The sequence below is a fragment of the Rana temporaria genome, chromosome 3, assembly GCF_905171775.1.
Source record: "Rana temporaria chromosome 3, aRanTem1.1, whole genome shotgun sequence".
NCBI classification, from domain to species: domain Eukaryota; kingdom Metazoa; phylum Chordata; class Amphibia; order Anura; family Ranidae; genus Rana; species Rana temporaria.
This window is the reverse complement of record NC_053491.1, coordinates 222,628,283-222,646,047: the sequence shown is the minus strand read 5'-3', so window position 1 is coordinate 222,646,047 and position 17,765 is coordinate 222,628,283. Positions and strand designations below refer to the sequence as shown.

The 17,765-nt window shown below is 39.2% G+C and overlaps 1 protein-coding gene across 1 annotated transcript in view; it reads left to right on the top strand.

Annotated features, from left to right (window-relative positions):
- Positions 1 to 17,765, top strand: part of UTP20 (UTP20 small subunit processome component) — a 117,719-nt gene that overhangs the window by 37,028 nt on the left and 62,926 nt on the right. The window contains exons 22-27 of the mRNA XM_040344316.1: positions 962 to 1,162; positions 3,417 to 3,507; positions 8,471 to 8,556; positions 9,268 to 9,393; positions 10,398 to 10,564; positions 12,388 to 12,596. Of these exons, the coding sequence (XP_040200250.1) occupies positions 962 to 1,162; positions 3,417 to 3,507; positions 8,471 to 8,556; positions 9,268 to 9,393; positions 10,398 to 10,564; positions 12,388 to 12,596 (880 nt within the window). The remainder of the gene's footprint in view (positions 1 to 961; positions 1,163 to 3,416; positions 3,508 to 8,470; positions 8,557 to 9,267; positions 9,394 to 10,397; positions 10,565 to 12,387; positions 12,597 to 17,765) is intronic.

The window sequence follows — 17,765 nt, the reverse complement described above, 5'->3', positions numbered from 1 at the left end:
GGATTGGGTAGAAGTGTTGTTGCCACCACACTGCTAGGAATTAGGTTGTGATAAACCATTGACTACTTTCTCTAGTCATTGGTTAGAATGGCTGCCAAGGAAGACTAAGTAATAGATATTATGAAGAGGAACATTCCTTAGCATTCAGAATGTTACAAAACAAGCAGTTAAAAGCTCCTTTACAGACCTCATTCAGTTGTAAAATAGAGATATGTAATCACATATAAATATCTCCATATGAATTTTTAGGATTTATGGTGGAACTCTTGCCTTGTAAGTCTTGACATTGCCATACAAATATGTACAGTAGGGACAAAAGTCATTGAGTGTAGTAAAATGCCTATATTTGTTTTTCTGTATGTAGTAATGACCTTTTACAAGGTTTTGCTTTTGGCTGCTTTGGAGAAAGAGCTGTGCTTTCTGTTAGAGGGTCTTTGTGGCTCTCTGTGAATTTAAGTGTAGGGACTCTAAATGTAAATGATCTAAAGAAAAGAAGTTGCACAAAATTGTGATAAAAAAAAAAAGACTTTAAGCAAATCAAAATATAAACATCTTGTCTTCAGATCATTTAATTTGGCACCCCTATACTTTGATCTCTTTTGGGTTTAGAGTTTAATGATATATACATTACCTGTGATATCATTACATTTTTTTTGTGGATTTTTTTTTTGTAGGCTAGTTGGTTCCTTTTTTTATGTCGCCTGCTGCTTTTTTTTACTTTTAGATTTGAGCGCTATTTATTATTTCCTCCTTGAATGATTCTTAATTGGCTTTGGCGTAATGGATGCACCTAAATTCTTAATGTACTTTTGTTTTTAAATAAATATAGCTAGTTTTCTTTGTATGTATCAGATACAAAGAAAACTTTGTATATTGATTGCAAAAAGGTAAATTCTAGCCATGAGTCTTGCGGTAATTTTCATGTGATATGTAAACCGTCTGTTACAATGCTCCTTTTCAGCAATGAATATTACCCAGCAGACTTTCTAGTAGCCCCTTCCCAGGACATTCGCAAGAAAGGTATAGACAATGCAAAGAGCGGAGCCGAAGAAAATGCCACGGTAGACGAGGATACAGTTATGGAAGAGGAAGACAATGCAGAGTCTGACGAACCCAACAATACAGGGTTGCAAACAAAGAAAACAAGAAGGGCTGCCTCAAAGTGAGTCTGAATATGTGAAGGCTTTGCAATAAAAGGAAAATGAATTATGTTGGTACAAAAATGATTTACTGAGACCTTTTAACCCCTTCCCGACCGCCGCATGTACATATACGTCGGCAGAATGGCACGTACAGGCACATTGGCGTACCTGTACGTCCCTGCCTAGACGTGGGTCGGGGGTCCGATCGGGACCCCCCCCGCGACTTGCGGCGGTCGGGTCCCCTCGGGGAGCGATCCGGGACGACGGCGCGGCTATTTGTTTATAGCCGATCCGTCGCGATCGCTCCCCGGAGCTGAAGAACGGGGAGAGCCGTGTGTAAACACGGCTTCCCCGTGCTTCACTGTGTCGGCGCATCGATCGCGTCATCCCCTTTATAGGGAAGACACGATCAATGACGTCATTCCTACAGCCACACCCCCCTACTGTTGTAAACACACACACAGTGTACACCAAATCCTACAGCGCCACCTGTGGTTAACTCCCAAACTGCAACTGTCATTTTCACAATAAAGAATGCAATTTAAATGCATTTTTTGCTGTGAAAATGACAAAAATCCCAAAAATGTGTCAAAATTGTCCGAAGTGTCCGCCATAATGTCGCAGTCACGAAAAAAATCGCTGATCGCCGCCATTAGTAGTAAAAAAAAAATAGGTACAAGAATACGTATCGGCCTAAACTGAGGAAATTTTTTTTTTTATATATGTTTTTGGGGGATATTTATTATAGCAAAAAGTAAAAACTATTGCATTTTTTTCAAAATTGTCGCTCTATTTTTGTTTATAGCGCAAAAAATAAAAACCGCCGAGGTGATCAAATACCACCAAAAGAAAGCTCTATTTGTGGGAAAAAAAGGACGCCAATTTTGTTTGGGAGCCACGTCGCACGACCGCGCAATTGTCTGTTAAAGCGACGCAGTCCCAAACTGTAAAAACACCTTGGGTCTTTGGGCAGCAATATGGTCCGGGGCTTAGGTGGTTAAAGGCTAAGTTCACATTTTACAAAAAATAACAAATGCTCATGTTTTTCCAGGTAAAAAAATGTGCATTTATTATTTTTATTTCTCAGGAGCCTTAGTACAGGCTTTTTGTTTAAAAGCTCTAGGAAGTGTCAATGAACTACGAGAGTACTCACCAGTGCCCCTGCATTTCATATTCTTTACATGTTTCCCCCTTTTAAAATGATAGAATTGAAAGTATAATTGAAAATCGGCCTGTCATCTATTGTGTAACTAGCGGTTTTAAATATCCCTTTAAATCCATTTTGCTAGTTCTCCTGTTGTAATTTGAATATCTAGTGAAACTTTTTGAAATGCATCCTTGACTGGAGATTTATTAAAGGAAGGAACACCGTATTTTATTCCCTTTTACGTTCGCAAGAATGCAAACTCGAGGACCAATTGATTAAAATAAAAAAAATGCTTTAAACGGAAGGATTTAACTAGTTGAAGCTAAAATAAAATATTACTTGCATTATTATTACTGTCTATATAGACACTTTTATTTCTTTGCTGTGGAATCTTTATGCATTCGGTCCTCTGGGAGTATCGTTCCATTATCCTATACTGCTTTTTGACCATTTTTATTTAGAGCAGGTACATAAAGCTTTTTTGGGGTCACATCCTGCCTTCTCATTCCTTTCTTGTGGCCCTAAGCCAGTTCAGGAAGTTAATATGGCTCCAAGTTATGGAGTCTTTATTTCCTCACAACTAAATGCTTCCCTAATCCTTTTTCTTGAGGATAGACATTGTAGATTACACTTATTACTATGATATACATGTTTAAGTGTTATCTTTCTCTGGATTTAAGAAGGTGCAGCCCTGATAGAAATCATGTGGTCTCTTATTCTAGTTGGGTCAGTCAACTGCTTCCTGTACCTTTTGACATGTCTGATTTCAAGCATATTTCTGTCTCCCCCTTCTTTATCTTTTTGGTCTTTTATTTAAGATATTTTAATCAGTATACATACAGACATTTATAATTTGATAAAATGCATGTGTCTGCCAGTCTGTTTACCAGCCCACATTACTGGTGGCTATAACTTGAAAAATTTATTCTTGCAGCTTATCTGTACTAGTGCTGTGCCACACACATACATGAATCTTATTAACCCACATTATAGGGATTCACACATACTGGCATTGGTTTTCTTCTCAATATAATTTTAAGTAAAACATTTAAGTTCAGTGGAATACAAAAAATACAAATCATCCACAAATTCTGTCATATATTTACAAACTGACTTTTTATTTACAGACAGCTCATTGAACACCTAAAAGTGTTTTCAAAGTTTTCCAATCCACGTGCTTTGTTCTTGGAGCCCAAGTTACATGACCTCTATACTCAGGTAATCTGTTTTGACACGTTGTAACTGAAAACATATTGGTTTGTTGTTGTCTACTCCATTCATTTCCAATTTCAGTCCTAAAGTACCCTCAACAATAATCACTGTGTTCTACCAGCAGGGCCGGCTGGGAGAACCCAATAGCTCAGTGGAAGGGATTTCCCATCAATACTGACTTTTATATTATGCATTGTTGAAATTGCTGAATGTCCAATTAGAAACTGCAGTCTAATAGACAGTCAGCAATCCCCCTCTCTTTCACAGACAATGGGACAATGTGTAGTCAAATGTGGCTGCTTACAGGGACTTCCAGGTATTGAAGCAGGAAAAACCCCCTTTTTGGGAAAACCAGGAACAGATCAAATGGAATTCTTAGGCAATTACGTCACAAGCTATATTTCCCCTTACAGAAATTAACTCTTAAAAACACCTTAACATCTTTTTGCAAAAACATCTCTTTTCCCATTCAGAGTTTCCTGTAATGTTTTTTTTTTAATTTGCATATCTATCTGCTTTACAAATCAGCTAACAAGCTGCATATAGCGCGATACATCCTGTCTTTTTAGGGCCCTTTCGCACGGGGCGGATCAGTAATGAACCTCCGTTTGCTGACCGGGGATCGCTCCATTGATCCCCGCTAAGCCAGCAGATGACAGGGCGGTCCCTGCACACTGTGCAGGGACCGCCTGTCTTTTCTCCGCTCTCCCCTATGAGGGGATCGGATGAACACGGACCGTCTGCCCATGTTCATCCGATCCGCAGACGGAAGGAAAAATAGGGTTTTCCTCCGTCTGCAGAATCGGAGGAATGCGGAGGCGGGCGAGATCGGGTGTCGGCGGATATTCATCCGCCAACACCCGCAATCTCATTGGGACTAATGTATGTCCCTTTTTTATCCGCACATGGATGGATGAAAAAGCGGACTCACGGTCTGCAAATGTGAAAGGGGCCTAAGGAGCAAAAGAAGGAAGGGTCGAGTGATAGAAGCAAGTGTTGTTTTTGGGGACTTTTTTGCATGTCGGGAGTCTGCTTGTGTCTTTACGAGTGAAATACTTACCGTGTTTCCCTGAAAATAAGCCCAGGTCTTATATTAATTTTGGCAACCAAAAACATGGTAGGGCTTATTTTTGGGGTAGGGCTTGCTATTTAATGTACTGTCTTCTCTACCCCTCTCCCTCCCTGCCTGACAGGAATCCCCTGTGTGAAGTAAAGGTGGTTGTGGGCTGCTAGATTTCTCTCTCTATTACAGTAGTATGTGGTGGGAAAGGTGTGCGTTTCTGTAATCTATTGTGTCAGGTACCTTATTATAGCACCACTCTGGGCTTCCATAGCCAGCCTGAGCTCTCTTCCACTAGCCGAGCATTGCAGAAAGAGGGAGGCTAAGATCCCCTACTGACAGGCAGGAGAAGAGGAGACAATCACTTCAAACTAGGTCTTATTTTCAGGGTAGGGCTTATATTGCAGCCCTCCTGGAAAACCAAGGTAGGTCTTGCTTTCGGGGAAACACGGTATATATCAAAAATCACCCATCTCCTTCTCATTTTGTATGAGATTCAGCCATTTTGAGCTCCTTCCTTCTCTTACCACAGTATCATGTTTTGTGTCTTTGCAAGCAACACAGCCCCATCCTGCCTAGCCCGTCTGAATTCACCCTTGTCCTGTCTGACCCCATCCGATCCATGACATCACATGTTTTGGATCTTACTGGAGCGCAGTGCAGCTCCTCCCACCCACCTATCTAGAGGAGGAAGTACATCACTTCCAAAAGTTACATCCCTGTGCCCAGGTAGCAACGTCCATCAGCTGCCCATACACTATGAACTGGGACATTCTGGTCGCATGACAGCAAGGGAATGCAAACACAAAGGTACAAATATGGTGCTTCTAATGCAAGACTTTCCTTCCACTTAAAGCTAAAATCTAGGCAAATATTTAAATACACAGATGAATAATGTATAACAAAACCATTTTACACAACAGAGGATTTGCATTATTGTCCACCCAGCCATGAAATTTGCACAGCCAGAAGGTTGACACTACTCTAACATTTATGGAATACAGTGGTGGCACTTCCTTGCCTTTCTTAATTGCAGTTGCTCCTTCATTGTCAAAACTGATAAGGTTGAATCTTTGTTAACTTTGCTCTTCCTGTCAGCTTGTTCCTCATCATTCCTTTTGGTTTGGTTGCTGCTGTACATAAGCTTGCAAAAGAAAGAAATATAAGTCAAATCCATGTGCACAGGTTACATTTAAACAATACATATACCATTTTTTTTTTAATGTATGCCTTTTTACTGGTGCCAGCTTCAACACTTGCAGATGTGTGAACATGTACATATACATGGAGATAAACTCATGCCCTTTCAGGTGAAATAAGTCAATATCCAGTTTAGACATTTCTATAAACAAGTCCCTTTTGTGCTATGCATATCAAACTTAGTTTGTCACACCTCTAAGTTAACCTAGTATTTCTCAGTGTTGGACCTCATGAGAGCCTGACAGGGTTATAGCTTGTTGTTGAATTACCATATTTATCGGCGTATAACATACACTTTTTTCCTCTGAAAACAGAGGGTAAACAGTGCCTGCATGTTATACGCCCATATCATTTTTTCACCACTAGGGGGCGGGGATCGGGCAGTCCGCCCCAGGAGCCACCCATTGGGGGGGGGGGGGGGGGGGGTCAGACTGGCTGTCCCCACATCCTCTGGAACAATGCTACCTGCATAGTCTGAAGTTGAGAAAAAAAAAGTCACTTGCCAGCTCCTCCAGTGTCAGTGTCATTGTAAAACGAAGCTTGTAAATATCTTTATAGCTCCGTTTTTTTCTGGCTGCTCTCCTCCTCCTCTGAGTGTAGCTTTAATTGGAGGAGGAGAACAGTCACATGACCTACTGTGTAACATTAGAGGAGAGCAGTCATGTGACCAGGTCTGGGGAAAAAAACGGAGCTATTGGGGTAGATGGAAGCTTCAGTTTGCAATAGGAGTGACACAGGAGGAGCAGTGTGGAAGGGGCTGACAGTGATTTTTTTTTTACTTAACTGTAGAGAATGCTGATAACACTGTCCCGGGAGACTGGGGGTATCATGGGAGTGCAGTGTGGCTGTGTACTGGATGGGGGGATGTATAATGGATGGGGAGGCTGTGTACTGGGTGGGGGGGATGTATAGTGGATGGGGGGGAATGTGCACTGGATGGGGGGATGTGCACTGGATGGGGGGGATGTATAATGCACAGGGGCTGTATACTGGGGAGGGGGATGTATAATGGATTGGGGGGATGTATAATGTATGTGGGGATGTATAATGGATGGGGGGGGGGGGCTGTGTACTGGGGAGGGGGCTGTGAAACATTTTTTTCCTTAAACTCCCCTCATAAAATTGGGGTGTGTGTTATACGCCGATAAATACGGTAATTGGCCACATATTAAAATAAGCAAACTTTTTATCAGAATTTTATCTGTTGTGGAGATTTTAAAAACATTGCCTTTTAACATACTCTGAAGATTAGTTTAGGAAAGACTGAGTTAATGTGTATGTATTTTTTCAATAGTTTAGGTTATATAACTTTATAATCCATACTACTGTTTGTCTCTTATAACTAAACTGCCCTATAAACTTAATGACATCTGCACAATTTAGTGGCCCTGCTGTTTTCTAGTTTAATGACTTTTTGGAATGTCTGTCGTTGTGTACCTTGTTACATACATTACACTTCTACGGTTATTTATTTAGTATAGGTTAACCTGGTAAAATTGTTTTAATTCTAATAGAAATAAGTTAATAAAAAACAAGAGGGTGAAGAAAAAAAATAATGCTATAGACTGTGTTTAAGCCATGAAAAATGTTTAATTAAAAGGGAGATGCCATGTATATTATATTTCTACCGTTATTTAGCATAGGTTAACCTGGTAAAATAGATTTAAATATAATTTTTAAATCGGATAATAAAAAACAAGAGGCATACGAAAAATGAATGCTATATATGTAAGCCAGAAAAAAAATGATTAATTTAAAAGGAGATCTCACTGTAGTGTAATAGTGTTTCACAACTACCTCTAACAGCAAAGATTTGTATTTATTTTTTGTAACCCTGTTTGCAAATAAAGAAAGTAAATGAATATGTGTTGTGATAAATTGGAATTAAATTTTGTGTCCCAACCCACAGTTTGCATTTCTAGGTTACATGGTCTATAGCAAGACCCAATCCCACGGTTTATTACAGTTTCTCTGTAGCTTTATACTGCAGATTTGGACAGACAAGTTACACATTTTTTCTTTATCTTCATTGGCATTGTATTACCTTCAACGGATAGCATTTTATAGGTCATTGTGGCAAATGCTCTTAGGCCTCGTACACACACGATAGGTAAACCAGAGGACAACGGTCTGATGGACCATTTTCATCGGTCCAAACCGATGGTGTGAAGGCCCCATAGGTTACCTAACCATAGGATAAAAAAAAGGCAACTTGCTTTAAATTTAACCTATGGATTCCTAATTGATGGGAAAAAAACGATCGTTAGTAGGCACAACCATCGGTTAAAAATCCACGCTTGCTCAGAATCAAGTCGACGCATGCTTGGAAGCATTGAACTTCGTTTTTTTCAGCACGTCGTTGTGTTTTATGTCACCGCGTTCTGACACGATCGTTTTTTTAACCGATGGTGTGTAGGCACGACGGACCATCAGTCAGCTTCATCGGTTAACCTATGACAACGGTCCTTCAGACCGTTCTCATTGGATGGACTGATCGTGTGTACGAGGCTTTACTTTATCATTGTATTAATAAGGTTGTTTCTGTATCCACATTTGATGTGATTAGTGAGAGTAAATGTATCCTCATTTGGTGACTTCCTATATAAGAACTACAGTAAGTAACATGTACTATATTTGAAATGAGTTTATCCAGATATAATGTAGAAAATGCATTTTTATTTTATGAATATTGTCTTTCTCTCTCTTCAGTTATTGTGTCATCAAGATCAAAATGTACAGAAAGTTGCGTTGGATTGTGTGCTGAGCTACAAACACCCTCATATACTTCCCTATAAGTAATTAACTTTTTTTTATTAGTTCTATAATAAATACATTTCAACAAATTGTCTCTTTTACTTTTAAATAAATCTATATTGAGATAAATGTGGTGGCTGACTTGGCTAACCTTCTTCTAAGAATACTAGTTGGCCATCTTAGGCATTGATATTTTTTTGCTGGACAAATTCAGAATGAAGTTAGGTCACCTAGATCAGTTAAGATTGCCATAGACCTGAAGTGAAGATCTGATTCCTTTTTTCCTTTGAAAGCTTGGCCAACTTTACAGGTTAAGGGCTTGTCTTTGCACTTTAAATTACCAATTGAAAGTTGAAGCAGGGAATGGTTAAAACCTTTTGTTTCCAATTGGGAAGCTTCACCTTTTGTACCCTAGACATAGTAGGAACTGTGGAGATAGCTCTCCAAAGTAAGGGAAAATGTTCTCTTAGACAGATTATCAGGAACAGATGTCCCAATTGAAAGATCTACAATCTATTCCAGTTATGGCGAAACTCATTATTTTGGAATTACCCATACTTTTCATCTAATGGTCCCCTGAACACATAGTAAATCATTCTACCCTAGAGTCAAACAGACAACAGTGTAGACCTAACAGGGATTTTAACCCAACAGCACTATGTCCAAAACTTAAAATAGTGGCTTTAGATGCACCTTAAGGATGTTAAAAATAACCATTCTAAATTGTATTTTTGTTTTTCAACAATTTGTAGGGAAAATTTACAACGGCTTCTGGAAGACAAAAGCTTTAAGGAGGAAATTGTAAATTTCAGTATTTCGGAGGAGAATGCAATTGTAAAGCCAATGCACAGAACTGATCTAATGCCTGTGCTTATGAGGTATGTATTTAATAATTCCAGGAAGAACATAACATAATGTCTCTATAATAGCCCTCCAGTTGCTTAAATGTTTTCAAGTGTTCCCTACAATTCTGGATGGCTATCATCACCCTGCATATGCCAAAAAGACATGGGTCAGTGGTAAACAATGCCATTAGTATGCTAGGTGCTATTGTTGCTATTTAAATGGAATAAAATTAAGTTTGGTAGTCTGTTTCTACGTCCAATAACCTCATAAGATTTTTTTGGTGGCAATAACAACATGGGTATCAATAACTGGGGAAAAGATATCTAGGATAACTACTAGTCTGGTACTTTTGAAAAACAGTAGCCATTTACTCACCTGGATAATGCTAACCTGTTTTAAATAATCAGGATAATTTGTATCCTTAGTTAAAGTGGTTGTAACCTCTCTCCTATACCCATTGAAGTGAACAGCCTCAGATGATACACCGAAATTAAACAAATCTCCCTTCATAAGTTTTACATGTATATCTGCTATCTCCTCCTCTCTACACACTTTAGAACATGCAGATCATGTTATAAATCTTGTTTCCTCTTTCAGCAGTACATAGGGGTGGGTGTGGAGTCTGGGCTTACGCTGTGTGTGAGCTCATTGGAGGAAAGCCCCCCCCCCCCCATAGGCAGAGGAATGAAGGAACATGCAGAGATGTTACTGTGAACAGACAAGCTCACTGCTTATCTACCTCTAAGCTCCCTCCGCCAACACACATTTTCAGCTACTGTTTATCTCCTGTGTCAGAGAACTTGTCAGAAGTGACTCTGCTGATAACAGAGGAACAGAACAGCATACACTTAAAGCTTTGGAGAGGGATAAGTAAACACTACATATATATGTGCCTAGGTCAGATTTCATGAATGGGGTTTACAACCACTTTAGAAATGCTTTTCGCTGTATCCAAAATCGTAATTATTGTATAAGCTCCATTGGGACTGTAAGATTGTGTTGTAACTGTAAATGTTTTTGATTCCATTTTTTTAAGAATATTGTATGGCCGTATGAGAAGCAAAACTGGCAGTAAAACACAAGGCAGGTCAGCTGCAGGAACCCGTATGTCTATAGTTCTTCGATTCTTAGCAGGCTCGCTGCATGACGAGATCCGAATGTTCCTAGATCTTCTGTATGAGCCAGTGAAGCATCTGAAGGATGGTATGTCAGTCTGTATTAATACTCTTTTAGTGCATATATTAACACACATTTGGAAAAGAAAACCACTTAGTTGTTCAGTAGAGGGCAAACTGCAGTCTCTTTCAATTTTTTTTTTATTCAAGATACTTTTATTCAAATCAACACATACAATAGATTTTAAGCACATCAGTAAGGATAATTTTAGTGCATATGCCTTTCTGTTTGCGATATCAGAAAAAAAGTCAGCCAGCAAGATGACCTTTCAAATGTTTATAGGTGTATTAAAGCTGAACTCTGGAAATATATATATTTTTTTTATATTCCTCAATAACCATGAAGAAAAATTATCCACTTTATGTGAACTAAATGCCTTTGCTAACCCAGTTATTACCTTGTAATAACTCACTCACTGCAGGCTGCTTGCAAAAAAACTACAGGAAGGAGTGGAAACAAGACCATTCACCCTACACAAGATTTAGAGAGCAGCAGTAGCTAGTCTTAAAGTACAACTAAAGACAATTCTTTTTGTTTTTGTTTTGGACAGGGTGAAGAACAGTGTCCCCATTTGTATTACTGTCTGTGCCCCGGTAAGGGAGATTCACCCTCTCCATTTGTCCTGTTTACCATTATCCTTGAAAGTAAAAGAAAATCTCACATTTTGGGTTGTTCCCAGAAAAATAATAGAGGGGAAATCTTCCAATGGGGAACTAGCTCTGGTGACATGGGATTCCCCTAATTTGCAGTAATTTCCTCTCACTTCCTGTTTGGGCTATGGGACAGAATTTGAAGGAAAATCTCCCCAATGGGACACAGATGGCAAAACATAAACTGGTCAGGAAGACCCAAAATGAAAAAAATATATAGTTTTGCCTATAGTTCTGCTTTAATACAGGAAGCAAAATTTCACACTGGATTACTTGCCAGATCTGAAAGAAATACAAGAGAAAGTATATATACAAAACACATCAAGATTAAAGTAAGAATACACATGTTTCTTGTATTTAGATTTTTAATCGTTTACCCTAGAGTTCCATTTTAAGCTAGCTATTCATCTGCAATCAGTTTCTATAAATGGCTGAATGTTTTCTTTCCATACATCACTTTTTACACATCACTAATTACTTTCTGTACAAGAGTAGTAGCAAAGAGAAATACCAGAGTATCTTTTGAATGACAGCTCTGAGTCTGCTTAGGGCTGTGTACATCCAGCATTTTGGCTTCCAGCAGCAGTCTTGGGGCTTTTGAATTTCTACAAAAGAGAGGCGTTTGCAGCTAAATAACATATAAAATATGTTAAATGCACATTTCTTATAGAAAGATCCTTGTTGAAATTGGTGGTATGGAGACTGGGTGTCTTTAAATGGTCACATGCCTGCCTGTCTTTTATTCTATATACTGAGCAGTTTATTGGTATATTAGTTGTTAAAAGCCTAAAGTATTGGTATGTTTGATCTAATTATTTATACTTGCATGACAAAAGTTCAACTGTGTCTACATGCGTCTTTGGCATGGCAGGTCTTTTAAAAAGTACATGTCCTTCCGCTGGGCTTTTAAAGCATCCCCCAAAAGCCCTTGCTGAAGCAGAAAAGTGATGGCTCATGAGTTTGATTAGAAACCCTTTGAATAAGGCATTCACTCAATGGGCTTTTGTACATAGAGTTCCTGTTCTCCTTCTGGAGGGGCTTACTTGCTAAAATTTCACAAGACTTTCAAGCTTGTTTAAAGACAAGCGTTACAGTATTCGCGTACAATTCCTGTCTGCCTTTTGGGAAGACTTTTGCACAAAGTCACTAATTGTTGTCATACGATACCATTTCAGTGTCTAATTGCCATTCATTTAACAGGTGGTTGCTACGCTGCAGTTCAACAGGCTGTGGAACAAATAGACCTTTCAAAAGTCCTACCCCTGGGGCGCCAGCATGCCTTGCTCAACAGTTTGGAAGTGGTTCTGAAAAACCTTGGTAATCTTATCAGCCCCTACTTACCTGAGATGCTCCAGATTTTACTCTGCCTGACTGCCACTGCGTCACAGATTTTAGATCAGAAAGAAAAGGTAATCTGCTGATAGTTATTTGATTTTCTGTTATTTCATATTTCAATCAATAATGCTATCAAAGCTGTAAAAAATATGTCACAAAACAAGGGAAAAAAAGAGGTAAATCTGATTAACTCGTGTTAGCATTAATAAATAGTTGAGGGGACTGTGGAATAGATCTTGAATAAGAGAAGTATACAACACCACTTGGTTTTAGTCTGAACATGCTACATGTTTGCTGGTTTGGCTGTGCATGCATATGGCAAAATCTGTACAATCTGGTTCTTCAAAACACTATAGCTATATATAAAGTACAAGTCAATGTGGTTATAGTGTGATAACATTTTCCATCCAATCCAAAGAATATCAGAATGCATGAGTTGCTGGTCCATTTAAATATGCATTTGCAAAGTAGGTGTAGAAGTGACCTTTTGTTATTAGTTGACTCATGCAAGGCTACATTTATATTTTTGAGAAAGGCCATTTGTACAGCTTACATTTTGTACTTACATTTGAAGAATAACTAATCTACTAAATTTGTGAGAACAGCTGTTCTATTAAACTAGCAATTCACACTTGTTGGATCGTTATCTGATTTGGTAATAGTAGCATGTATACATCTTTTAAATATTCTGAGTCAGCAATTGCATACGTTGAAAGCTGTGGATACCAATGTGGGAGGGAGGAGGAATGAAGATGAAGTGATTACCTTTGGGAGTTCTAATATCTGTCCAGTATACTTCCCTCTCACTCAAGAGAGATAAGAGGTCTTCCCCTCCCCTCCCCTCCCCTCTTTTCTTCTCTCCTCCCCTCCCTTCTTCTCTCCTCCCCTCCCCTCTCTTCTCTCCTCCCCTCCCCTCTTCTCTCCTCCCCTCCCCTCCCCTCTTCTCTCCTCCCCTCCCCTCTTCTCTCCTCCCCTCCCCTCTCTTCTTCTCTCCTCCCCTCCCCTCTCTTCTTCTCTCCTCCCCTCCCCTCTCTTCTTCTCTCCTCCCCTCCCCTCTCTTCTCTTCTTCTCTCCTCCCCTCTCTTCTTCTCTCCTCCCCTCCCCTCTCTTCTTCTCCCCTCCCCTCCCCTCTCTTCTTCTCTCCTCCCCTCCCCTCTCTTCTTCTCTCCTCCCCTCCCCTCTCTTCTTCTCTCCTCCCCTCCCCTCTCTTCTTCTCTCCTCCCCTCCCCTCTCTTCTTCTCTCCTCCCCTCTTCCCCTTTGAACCTTGAATGAGTTTAAGCCACCATGATGAAAATCTACAAATGTTTATCAATATTGTTTCCAAAAATACTGTTGTGCTATCACATGATCATAAATTCATAAAGCATGTATACATCATAATATTATCAAACTAGAGTCCTGTAAAAAAAATCAAACTCAAGCAGTTCACCATGAATACAAACTGTTCACACCAATGTGCCCCAGCTACCTTTTACAAATAAAGGAGCTTATCAAACATTTAGACCCCACTTCTCAAGATGTCTTGCAGCATTTTAGAATATTAGTTCCCGTTGAGGTGGATGGATGGCTCCAGCTCCCTCTCTCACAGTTGGATGTGCCCCAAGCCTGTCACACTTCAGAACAGGTATGCTCCCACACAGCCACTGGATTTCTTCACATAAATTTGCCTAAGCAGCATTAACACATAAGCAGAAAGAAGCAAGACAATACCATAGTCAGGTACAATTAAAACCGATCTATTAATACAATTGATGGGTACTCATAAGCAAAACAATATCAAAGAGCATTTCGCACAGCCGCCAGCTTTAAAGACGAACGTGTCACCACCAAGCTCTGCCTTATGTACATTTGTCTGATGGGACGCCTTCCAGGGGCAGCAGAGTGAGTCTTTTTGCCCCTGGAAGACGCCCCATTGGACAAAACGTAAGTGAGAGAGTGAGCTGGAGCCATTCTTCTAGGCCAGATCTATCATTCTAAAGTGCTGTTACACCTCTTGAGATTCGGGATCTGAATGTTTTGTAAGCTGCTTTATTTGTATAAGGTGGCTGGTGCACATTTGGTGTAAAGTGTTTGTTTTCACGATGGATTACCATTTTTCTGGCCATAAACTGAACACTCAATGATAAGCCCTCCCTCAAGCTATCATCCCCATATAGAATAAGAAAATATCTACATACAATACCTTTAACGTCAATAAATTTGAGACTTAACAAGCAGAAAACACAGCTGGTTGTGTTTTTTTTTTTTTGCTAAACCTATTTTTACTCTGTTCCCTTTTCCTTTAATAACGTTTCTTGTAGAGTAGTTCTAGCTTAAGGATAGGCATTTTTAATAATCTCACAACTGTTACTGCATAGCAAGAACAACTTCTCTATTGTAACTGCTCTGCATTCTGTTCAAATTCCTCTAGGTAGGAACAGTTAGGGAACCTATTAAATTGGTACTTAGGAATGGCTCTGATGACATTCTCTGGGTGGCAGGTGTTTGCATGGAGCAGAGTTTCTTGTAAATTGGCTTCCTACATACTTGTACATGTATTGTTTTCTTCTCAAATGAGGCACGTATTGTTATATCTAAATAGTTAATGTGTGACTGCTGTTCCTTCTTCCCCAGTAAATCTGAGGTCGTAATCATTCCTATTTGGATATTCTAAAAATTTTCCTAGGTGCAGATATTTTTTTGTATGATAAACTAAAGGTCATTAATATAATGAGAAAAGAAGCTTATCACATCACTAAATGGGTTTGTATCTCAAAAGTGTTGATGCTTCTCCCACCAGGGCACAAAGCAGTAATAAGTGTTTTTTTTTTTTTTTTTCTTTTTTTTAAGTAATTGGTGCACTTGAGACCTTGTTACATGTTGACATAATCTTTCTAACCATTATTATAAACAATTTTACATTGTACTGCATGTAAATTCCACTTGCTGAGTTGTTCAACTTATTTTTACAGTGGGTTTTCAGAGTCAGTAACTCTTAGATATGCGTGTCAAATGTGAAGTTAATTTATCGCTTCATTAAACGCCAAGGTGTTAAAAAGTTCAATAAGTTAAATAGTACCGGCTTCTTTCTGGATAATGATTATGAAACTGTGAATGAATCACTTTAGAAATATGCTGGCATTACTGAACTGGGGCTGCTACAGCAGGATCAGTTTGGGGGGAAAAAGGCTCAAATTCCACATATCCCAAGGCTGTGCTACTTCAGACAATGAGAAATTAAACTATCAGATTTTAAACTTTGTGTTTGTGACTTAAGTGCTAGAACTCATTTACAGCAGTGCAGCCTTTTAAAATTCATGGCTCTGTAGAGGAGTCAAAGGTTTAGCTACTTGACCAGAAGCATGTGCTGATAGCTGGTAGAGAGCAATGCTGGAGCTGCTATTGTGCCATTTTCAAATAAAATGGTAATCTTTTTATAGCTTGTTACTTGTACTGGAATTTCTCTAGTGAAAAAAACATGGTTTCCCCCATAGCAATGTGACTTTAAAGGCACAAGAGTGTAACTTATATTTAAAACTTTTAAAGTTTTAATTTTATCAAAAAGATTAGCATGATGTAGACATTATATTTGATTTTTTTTTAAAAAAAAATACAATATAAAGATAAAAAGCGTAGGGTACACATTATAATTTTTATACATAACACCTGAACAGTGTATATACAGCAGTTACAAACATTGCATAACAAATGGAATTCCTATAGTAGTTCTACAATCTTACATTTGTGTACACAAAGAAAGTCTTTGAAAACCTGGTATTTTAAGCACAAAGAAAAGCACTGTTACCCACCACGTCCGGCTGTTGCCCATCGGGTTGAGTTATCAGATTTAAACATATATGTTTTGTAAAATTCTGAAAGGTAGCGATGTTCATGGAATTAACGAATTGAGGTGTATTAAACAATATAGACAAAAATAAAAGAAATGGACACGCTGAATTTTCCCCTTTAAACCAGTGATTCCTAAAATGGGAGATACTGCCCCCTGGGGGATAATGGAACAATCCAGGGGGGTGGTAGTAGCCTGGGAAAAAGTTAATCTTGACATTGCCCCTCCCGGCAAACGGTGCTTCACTATGCAGCCCTGCACACTTCCTAGTCTCCTCGCCCTTTTCTGGATGCTGCTCTGGGCTTGATGACATTATAACTCAGGACTTTAGAGTGCAGGGACCGATCGCAAGATCGGCTAAGTATATCTCCTTTCATCTTGTTCCTAGGACGTTCAGCTGTGCGCATAAGTTTACACACCCTGGCTTAATTAGTGATTTCTTGGCCATTTTTTAGAGAATATGAATGATAACACACAAACGTTTCTTTCACTTATGTTTAGTGTTTGGCTGAAGCCATTTATTATCAATCAACTGTGTTTACTCTTTTTAAATCACAATGACAACAGAAACTACCCGAATTACCCTGATCAAACATTTACATACCCCAGTTCTTAATACCGTGTATTACCCACTTTAACATCAATGACAGCTTGAAGTCTTTTGTGGCATTTGTGGATGAGGCTCTTTATCTTCTCAGATGGTGAAGCTGCCCATTCCCTTTGGCAAAAAAACTCCAGTTCCTGTAAATTCTTTGGCTGTCTTGAATGAACTGCATGTTTTGAGATCTTCAGAGTGGTTAATGATATTGAGGTCAGGAGACTGAGATGGCCACTCCAGAACCTTAACTTTATTCTGCTGTAGCCAATGACAGGTCCAATTGGCCTTGTGTGTTGGATCATTGTCATGTTGGAATGTTCAAGTACGTCCCATGCGCAGCTTCCTGGCTGATAAATGCAAATGTTCCACCAGTATTATTTGATAACATACTACATTCATCTTACCATCAATTTTGACCAAATTTCTTGTGCCTTTGTAGTTGGCACATCCCCAAAACAGCGATCCACCTCCGTGTTTCACAGAAGGAATGGTGTACCTTTCATCATAGGCCTTGTTGACTCCTCTACAAATGTAGAATTTTTGGTTGTGGCTAAAAAGCTAAATTTTGGTCTCATCACAAATGACTTTGTACCAGAAGGTTTGAGGCTTGTCTCTGCTGTTTGGCGTATTGTAAGCGAGACACTTTGTGGCATTTGTATAGTAATGGCTTTCTTCTGGCGCCTTGACCATGCAGCCCATCTTTCTTCAAGTGCCTCCTCATTGTGCACCTTGAAACAGCCACACCACATGTTTTCAGAGTCCTGTAATTCACCTGAAGATATTTGTGGGTTTTACTTTGCATCCTGAACAATCTTCCT